Source organism: Carcharodon carcharias, chromosome 27 (genome assembly GCF_017639515.1).
Source record: "Carcharodon carcharias isolate sCarCar2 chromosome 27, sCarCar2.pri, whole genome shotgun sequence".
Classification (NCBI taxonomy): Eukaryota; Metazoa; Chordata; class Chondrichthyes; order Lamniformes; family Lamnidae; genus Carcharodon; species Carcharodon carcharias.
In genome coordinates this window covers 1,262,833-1,272,770 of record NC_054493.1, presented here as the reverse complement: position 1 = coordinate 1,272,770, position 9,938 = coordinate 1,262,833, and the positions used below count along the sequence as shown (strand labels likewise).

Here is a 9,938-nt window from a genome sequence, read left to right as displayed (position 1 = left end):
CTGAGTGATAACCCCTCCTGCTGTATTACCCTCTCTGTGTGCTCTCTGAGTGATAACCCCTCCTGCTGTAATACCCTCTGTGTGCTCTCTGAGTGATAACCCCTCCTGCTGTAATACCCTTTCTGTGCTCCATGTCTGTCAGTTCCTTCTGCTTCTGTTTCCCGCTCTTGTCCATCTAGCTCCCACACCCCAAACCCCCAAACCCTCGCTACTCACCTTTTCCCCTCTTTGAACAAGCCGTGGTGCTGTAGGTGACGATGACGATTAGGATGACTGTATAGACGGTCAGAGCACCGACTGCGGTGATAGTCCACAGCCAAGCTGGTTGTCCCAGGACCCTGAATATTCCTGCGGCGAACAGAGTTTGGGGTTTAGGTCGGTGTTGAGGGGGTTGGTGTTCACCGGAGCGGGTGGGTGGGGGCTGTCACATCCGGAGAGCAGGCGATCAGGCTGCTCAGGAGCAGGAGTGGTCCATTCAGCCCCTCCATCCTGCTGTCCCATTCTCCAACCTCCGAGAGAGGGAATTCTCCCTCCTCCAACCTCCGAGAGAGGGAATTCTGCCTCCTCCCCCTCCTCCGGTGGGAGACGCCCCCCTTATTTTCAAACTGTGTCACCCCCCCCCCCCAACCAACCACCTCCCCCTCGTTCTAGATCCCCCCCATGGAGGGGGGGGAGGGAACATCGTCCAAGCCTCCACACTGTTTCCAGCCCCCTCCCTCAGGGCTGTACAGGTTTCTAAAAGAGACCCCCCCAACCCCCCATCTCCTTTCCCATCCTTCTAAACTCCAGCGGATACAGGGGGGCAAAGCTGTCCCAAATTTCCTCAATAAGACAAAACCCCTTCGGCTCAGGAAGAACCAACCGATCGAATCATCTCTGAACTCCCCCTAACGCCTTGCGGAGGGCTGGGGGGAGGGTGGGGTGGGGTCTGGTGTCTGGAGGAGGCCATTCAGCCCTTCCAGCGGGTGTTGCTCCTGACCTGCCCCTTCAGCCGTCTGCCTTCGTTCCATCATCAGGAATACCCATCCCAAGGGACAGGATTTCATCCCCAGCACAAAGCCCCCACCATCGATCCCCGGCCTGAATGGCGAGATTAGTGGGTTGTGGGGTTTGGGGTGTGGGGTGGTTAAGTTCTAGCTTGGCTCTCCCTGGCACAGACACTAACACTGGGGCAGCAGGACAAACAAGGACCAACTTCAACACCATTCCCAGCATCGAATCCCCCACTGTCAACATCCTGGAGGTGACCATTGACCAGAAACTGAACTGGGGACCAGCCATATAAACACTGTGGCTACAAGAGCAGGTCAGAGGCTGGGAATCCTGCGGAGAGTCACTCACCTCCTGACTCCCCCCTCCCCCCAAATCCTGTCCACCATCTACAAGGCACAAGTCAGGAGTGGGATGGGACACTCCCCACTTGCCTGGATGAGTTGCAGCTCCCACAACCCTCGAGAAGCTCGACACCGTCCAGGACAAAGCAGCCTCCCAGCTCGATTGGCCCCCCATCCACAAACATTCACTCCCTCCACCACCGACGCACAGTAGCAGCAGCGTGTGTACCATCTACAAGATGCACTGCAGCAACTCACCAAGGCTCCTTCGACAGCGCCGCCCAAACCCACCACCTCTACCATCTAGAAGGACGAGGGCAGCAGACACATGGGTAACACCCACCACCTGGAAGTTCCCCTCCGAGCCCTTCACCATCCCGACTTGGAAATATATCGGCTGTTCCTTCACTGTCGCTGGGTCAAAATCCTGGAACTACCTCCCTAACAGCGCTGTGGGTGTACCTACACCACAGGGACAAAATCCTGGAACTCCCTCCCTAACAGCACCGTGGGTGTACCTACACCACAGGGACAAAATCCTGGAACTCCCTAACTAACAGCGCCGTGGATGTACCTACTCCACACGGACAAAATCCTGGAAATCCTTCCCTAACAGCGCTGTGGGTTTACCTACACCACGGGGATAAAATCCTGGAACTCCCTCCCTAACAGCGCCGTGGGTGTACCTACACCATAGGGACAAAATCCTGGAACTCCCAACCTAACAGCGCTGTGGGAGTACCTACACCACAGGGACAAAATCCTGAACTCCCTCCCTAACAGCATTGTGGGTGCACCTACACCACAGGTACAAAATCCTGGAACTCCCTCCCTAACAGCACTGTGGGTGTACCTACACCACAGGGGACAAAATCCTGGAACTCCCTCCCTAACAGCACTGTGGGTGTACCTACACCACACGGACAAAATCCTGGAACTCCCTCCCTAACAGCGCCGTGGGTGTACCTACACCACAGGGACAAAATCCTGGAACTCCCTCCCTAACAGCGCCGTGGGTGTACCTACACGACAGGGACAAAATCCAGAAACTCCCGCCCTAACAGTGCTGTGGGTGTACCTTCATGACAGGGGACAAAATCCTGGAACTCTCTCCCTAACAGCACTGTGGGTGTACCTACACCACAGGGGACAAAATCCTGGAACTCTCTCCCTAACATCACGGTGGGTGTACCTACACCACAGGGACCAAATCCTGGAACTCCCTCCCTAACAGCACTGTGGGTGTACCTACACCACACGGACAAAATCCTGGAACCCCCTCCCTAACAGCGCTGTGGGTGTACCTACACCACGGGGACAAAATCCTGGAACTCCCTCCCTAACAGTGCTGTGGGTGTACCTACACCACAGGGGACAAAATCCTGGAACCCCCTCCCTAACAGCGCCATGGGTGTACCTACACCATAGGGACAAAATCCTGGAACTCCCTCCCTAACAGCACGTTGGGTGTACCTACACCACAGGGACAAAATCCTGGAACTACCTCTCTAACAGCGCTGTGGGTGTACCTACACCACAGGGGACAAAATCTTGGAATTCCCTCCCTAACAGCACATTGGGTGTACCTACACCACAGGGACAAAATCCTGGAACTACCTCTCTAACAGCGCTGTGGGTGTACCTACACCACACGGACAAAATCCTGGAACTCCCTCCCTAACAGCGCTGTGGGTGTACCTACACCACAGGGACAAAATCCTGGAACTCCCTCCCTAACAGTGCTGTGGGTGTACCTACACCACAGGGGACAAAATCCTGGAACTCCCTCCCTAACAGCGCTGTGGGTGTACCTACACCACAGGGACAAAATCCTGGAACTCCCTCCCTAACAGTGCTGTGGGTGTACCTACACCACAGGGGACAAAATCCTGGAACTCCCTCCCTGACAGCGCCGTGGGTGTACCTACACCACAGGGACAAAATCCTGGAACTACCTCTCTAACAGCACTGTGGGTGTACCTACTCCACAGGGACTGCGGTGGTTCAAAAAGCAGCTCACCCACCACCTTCTCAAGGGGCAATTAGCGATGGGTAATAAACATTGTGCCCAGCCAGCGACCTCCACATCCAGGGAATGAATCAATGAACAAAACAATTTCAATGCTGACAGGAATCATCTTTACCTGGTTCCTTTCTGACTGGTCGGTCTATCCGTTCCTTTAAGGATTGGTGTCCCACCACACAGCTGAAGATCTGGCCTCTCTCCCTGGTTTCTGTCGGGACAGAGAGCTGACTGACCACATGGAAAGTCCCCTCACTGTCCGTGGTCACTGGGAAGGTGGTCACTCTGTCTGTCACCTCACTGCCCTGCGATCTCCATGTCAGGTAGATGTCTCCTGGGTAGAAACCAGACACAAAACAGGCCAGGGTGCTGGTGGATTCATTGCCAGAGGCTTCCTGCTGCTCGATATCCATCACCTGGACCACAGGAACCTTCAGCTCAGCTGAAACTACAGGAAGGATTCAGTTTAAAACCCTCAGAGTGAGGAGACATTTCAGCTCAGGGGACAGGGATTGGAGCACCTGGTGTAATAGATCATCAATCGAATGTATCCCTCAGCTCTCCCCACATCAATGGAAATTCCTGGGAAGAACAATTCTTCGTCTTATCCCATAAACCACCCATTAATGACCATCCCTGAAATTCCCTAACCCTCCCATCGAATACCATCCCTCTAATCCCCCAACTCTCCCATCGAAGACCATGCCTCTAATCCACTAACCCTCCCATCGAATACCATCCCTCTAATCCCCTGACTCTCCTTTCGAAGATCATACCTCAATCCCCTAAATCTCCCATCGAAGACCATCCCTCTAATCCCCGAACTCTCCTGTCGAAGACTATCAGTCTAATCCCCTAACTCTCCTGTCGAAGACCATCCCTCTAATCCCCTAACTCTCCTGTCGAAGACCATCAGTCTAATCCCCTAACTCTCCTGTCGAAGACCATCTCTCTAATCCCCAAACTCTCCCATCGAAGACCATCCCTCTAACCCCCTCACCCTGCCATTGAAGAACACCCCTCTAATCCCCTAAATTTCCCATCGATGTCCATCCTTCTAATGCCCTAAATCTCCCATGAATGACAATTCCTCTAATCCCCTTAATATCCCATCGAAGTCCATCCCTCTAAACTCCCAATTCTACCATGAAGACCATCCCTCTAATCCCCTAACTCTCCCATCGAAGACCATCACTCTAATCCCCTAACTCATCCATCGAAGACCATACCTCTAATCCCCTAACTCTCCCATTGAAGACCATCCCTCTAATCCACTAACTCTCCCATGAAGACAATCTCTCTAATCCCTTAACTCAAATATTGAAGTCCATCCCTCTGATCTCTCAATTCTACTATGAAGACCATCCCTCTAATCCCCCAACTCTCCCATCGAAGACCATCCCTCTAATCCCATAACTCAACCATTGAAGACCATCCCTCTAATCCCCTAACTCAACCATTGAAGACCATCCCTCTAATCCCCTAACACTCCCATTGAAGACAAACCCTCTAATCCCATAACTCAACTATTCAAGACCATCCCTCTAATCCCCTAAACCTCCTGTGAAGACCATCCCTCTAATCCCCTAACTCTCCCATTGAGGTCCATCCCTCTAATGTCCCAATTCTACAATGAAGACCATCCCTCTAATCCCATAACTCTCCCATCGAAGAACATCCCTCTAATCTCCTAACTCTCCCATCGAAGATCATCCTCCTAATCCCCTGACCCACACATCGAAGACCATCCCTCTAATCCACTAACTCTCCCATCGAGACCATCCCTCTAATCCCCACACTCTCAAATCAATGACCATCCCTCTAATCCCCTAACTCTTCAATCGAAGAACCTCCCTCTAATCCCCCAACTCTCCCATCGAAGACCATCCCTCTAATCCCCCAACTCTCTCATCGAAGACCATCCCTCTAATCCCCTTGCTCTCCCATCGAAGACTATCCCTCTAATCCCCCAACTCACCCAACGAAGACCATCCCCTTAATCCCTTTTCTCTCCCATCAAAGACCTTCCCTCTAATCCCCCAACTCTCGCATCGAAGACCATCCCTCTAATCCCCCAACTCACCCACCGAAGACCATCCCTCTATTCCCCCAACTCTCCCATCGAAGAACATCCCTCTAATCCCCTTACTCTCCCATCGAAGACCATCCCTCTAATCCCCTTACTCTCCCACCGAAGACCATCCCTCTAATCCCCCAACTCTCCCATCAAAGACCATCCCTCTAATAACCTAAATCTCTCATCGAAGACCATCCCTTTAATACCCTAAATCTCCCATTGAAGACCATCCCACTCATCCCCTAACCCTATCTAGACTCCCTTCCCCTCCCCAGCAGCCCCTGTTACCATCAGCCCCACTCCCACCCGGGGCTGAGCAGGGACTCACTGTCTTGGACACTGACAGAGCGGCTGAGTGGGGTTGCCAATGCCTCGTGTGTGACCTGACAGGTATAACTGCCGCCTGAACTCCACTCCTCGGCTGTCACTCTTAAGATGCTTCTGCTGCTGGAGGTCCCGTCCAGATTCCTAACAGGGAGCGATGTCTGGGAATGATCCGACATGTCAGACTGAGCCTGGAACCACCGGAACCAGATTGTCGCCGGGTAGAACAGCGTAGCAACACAGCTCAACGTGGCCGTCTGATTGGTCAGGATCTCCCGGATCGATGGAGGAGTTATCCGGATGGAGGGAGGGGTCGGAGGTCGAACTGAGAGGGAGACAAATCGATTTGTAAAAAGGAATCATCTCGATAGAACAGGACTGACCAGAAACATCAAATAGAGTCCTGGGGCAAGACAAGGTGTCAACATTTCACTCCCTCTCTCTGTGTCCCTCTCCCTGCTCAACAACTGTGGTCTAAACCAGAGATACGGTGACCGGAACTGTGCACGGTGCTCCGAGTGTGGTCTAATCCAGGGATACGGAGACCGGAATTGTGCACGGTGCACCGAGTGTGGTCTAACCGAGGGATACGGAGACCGGAAATGTGCACGGTGCTCCGAGTGTGGTCTAATCCAGGGATACGGAGACCGGAACTGTGCACGGTGCACTGAGTGTGGTCTAACCGAGGGATACGGAGACCGGAACTGTGCACGGTGCTCCGAGTGTGGTCTAATCCAGGGATACGGAAACCGGAACTGTGCACGGTGCACTGAGTGTGGTCTAACCGAGGGATATGGAGACCGGAACTGTGCACGGTGCTCCGAGTGTGGTCTAACCGAGGGGGATACGGAGATCAGAACTGTGCACCGTGCTCCGAGTGTGGTCTAATCCAGGGATACGGAAACCGGAACTGTGAACGGTGCACTGAGTGTGGTCTAACCGAGGGATACGAAGACCGGAACTGTGCACGGTGCTCCGAGTGTGGTCTAACCCAAGGATACGGAGACCGGAACTGTGCACGGTGCTCCGCGTGTGGTCTAACCGAGGGGGATACAGAGACCGGAACTGTGCACGGTGCTTCATGTGTGGACTAACCGAAGGGGATAAGGAGACTGGAACTGTGCATGGTGCACCGAGTGTGGTATAACTAAGGGGATACGGAGACTGGAACTGTGCACGGTGCTCAGAGTGTGGTCTAACCAAGGGGGATACGGAGACCGGAACTGTGCACGGTGCTCCGAGTGTGGTCTACCGAGGAGGACACGGAGAACGGAACTGTGCACGGTGCTCCGAGTACGGTCTAACCGAGGAAGATACAGAGATCGGAACTGTGCAGTTAGATGGGAACACAAACAACTGGAAGTTCCTCTCCAATCACATCACCATTCTGACTAGGAAATATATCAGTCGTTCCTTAACTGCCACTGGGTCAAAATACTGGAAATCCCTCCCTAACAGCGCTGTGGGTGTAGCTACACCAGAGGGAACAAAATCCTGGAACGCCCTCCCTAAAAGCGCCGTAGGTGTACCTACACCACAGGGACAAAATCCTGGAACTCCCTCCCTAACAGCGCTGTGGGTGTACCTACACCACACGGACAAAATCCTGGAACTCCCTCCCCAACAGCGGCATGGATGTACCTACACAGCACGGGCAAAATCCTGGAACTCGCTCCCTAACAGCGCTGTGGGTGTACCTACATCAAGGGACAAAATCCTGGAACTCCCTCCCTAACAGTGCCGTGGGTGTACCTACCCCACATGGACAAAATCCTGGAACTCCCTCCCTAACAGCGCTGTGGGTGTACCTACACCACAGGGACAAAATCCTGGAACTCCCTCCCTAACAGCGCTCTGGGTGTACCTACACCACAGGGACAAAATCCTGGAACTCCCTCCCTAACAGCGCTGTGGGTGTACCTACACCACAGGGACAAAATCCTGGAACTCCCTCCCTAACAGCGCTGTGGGTGTAACTACACCACACAGACAAAATCCGGGAACTCCCTCCCTAACAGCACTGTGGGTGTACCTACACCACAGGGACAAAATCCTGGAACTCCCTCCCTAACAGCGCTGTGGGTGTACCTACACCACACAGACAAAATCCGGGAACTCCCTCCCTAACAGCACGGAGGGTGTACCTACACGACAGGTACAAAATCCTGGAACTCCCTCCCTAACAGCGCTGTGGGTGTACCTACACCACAGGGACAAAATCCTGGAACTCCCTCCCTAACAGCGCTGTGGGTGTACCTACACCACAGGGGAGAAAATCCTGTAACTCCCTCCCTAACAGCGCCATGGGTGTACCTACGCCAAAGGGACAAAATCCTGTAACTCCCTCCCTAACAGCGCTGTGGGTGTACCTACACCACAGGGACAAAATCCGGGAACTCTCTCCCTAACAGCGCTGTGGGTGTACCTACACCACAGGGACAAAATCCTGGAACTCCCTCCCTAACAGCGCTGTGGGTATACCTACACCACAGGGACAAAATCCTGGAACTCCCTCCCTAACAGCACTGTGGGTGTGCCTACACCACAGGTACAAAATCCTGGAACTCCCTCCCTAACAGCGCCGTGGGTGTACCTACACCACAGGGACAAAATCCTGGAACTCCCTCCCTAACAGCATGGAGGGTGTACCTACACGACAGGGACAAAATCCTGGAACTCCCTCCCTAACAGCGCTGTGGGTGTACGTACACCACAGGAACAAAATCCTGGAACTCCCTCCCTAACAGCGCTGTGGGTGTACCTACAGCACAGGGGAGAAAATCCTGTAACTCCCTCCCTAACAGCGCTGTGGGTGTACCTACACCACAGGGACAAAATCCTGGAACTCCCTCCTTAACAGTGCCATGGGTGTACCTACGCCACAGGGACAAAATCCTGTAACTCCCTCACTAACAGCGCTGTGGGTGTACCTACAACATAGGGACAAAATCCGGGAACTCCCTCCCTAACAGCGCTGTGGGTGTACCTACACCACATGGACAAAATCCTGGAACTCTCTCCCTAACAGCGCCGTGGGTGTACCTACACCACAGGGACAAAATCCTGGAACTCCCTCCCTAACAGCACTGTGGGTGTACCTACACCACAGGGACAAAATCCTGGAACTCTCTCCCTAACAGCGCTGTGGGTGTACCTACACCACCGGGACAAAATCCTGGAACTCTCTCCCTAACAGCGCTGTGGGTGTACCTACACCACAGGGACAAAATCCTGGAACTCCCTCCCTAACAGCACTGTGGGTGTACCTACACCACAGGGACAAAATCCTGGAACTCTCTCCCTAACAGTGCTGTGGGTGTACCTACACCACAGAGACTGCGGTGGTTCAGTAAGACAGCTCACCCACCACCTTCTGAAGGGTTAATTTGGGATGAGTAATAAACGTTGGGCCCCGACAGCGACCCCCACATCCAGGGAATGAATCAATGAACAAAACAATTTCAATGCTGACAGGAATCATCTTTACCTGGTTCCTTTCTGACTGGTCGGTCTATCCGTTCCTTTAAGGATTGGTGTCCCACCACACAGCTGAAGATCTGGCCTCTCTCCCTGGTTTCTGTCGGGACAGAGAGCTGACTGACCACATGGAAAGTCCCCTCACTGTCCGTGGTCACTGGGAAGGTGGTCACTCCGTCTGTCACCTCACTGTCCTGGGATCTCCATGTCAGGTAGATGTCTCCTGGGTAGAAACCAGACACAAAACAGGCCAGGGTGCTGGTGGATTCATTGCCAGAGGCTTCCTGCTGCTCAATATCCATCACCTGGACCACAGGAACCTTCAGCTCAGCTGAAACTACAGGAAGGATTCAGTTTAAAACCCTCAGAGTGAGGAGAACATTTCAGCTCAGGGGACAGGGATTGGAGCACCTGGTGTAATAGGTCATCAATCGAATGTATCCCTCACCTCTCCCCACATCAATGGAAATTCATGGGAAGAACAATCCTTCGTCTTATCCCATAAACCACCCATCAATGACCATCCCTGAAATTCCCTAACCCTCCCATCGAGGACCATCCCGCTAATCCACTAACCCTCCCATCGAATACCATCCCACTAATTGCCTTAATCTCCCATCGAAGACCATCCCTCTAATCCCCCAACTCTCCTGTCGAAGACCATCAGTCTAATCCCCTAACTCTCCTGTCGAAGACCATCTCT

General features: G+C 53.3%; 1 protein-coding gene across 1 annotated transcript in view; it reads right to left on the bottom strand.

The window, feature by feature from the left end:
* Positions 1–208: 208 nt before the first annotated feature.
* LOC121270111 (titin-like) overlaps positions 209–9,938 on the bottom strand; it is a 59,664-nt gene continuing 49,934 nt past the window's right edge. Inside the window, exons 8-11 of the mRNA XM_041175425.1 lie at positions 9,246–9,572; positions 5,763–6,083; positions 3,479–3,805; positions 209–348 (exon numbers count right to left, since the gene is read on the bottom strand). Of these exons, the coding sequence (XP_041031359.1) occupies positions 209–348; positions 3,479–3,805; positions 5,763–6,083; positions 9,246–9,572 (1,115 nt within the window). The remainder of the gene's footprint in view (positions 349–3,478; positions 3,806–5,762; positions 6,084–9,245; positions 9,573–9,938) is intronic.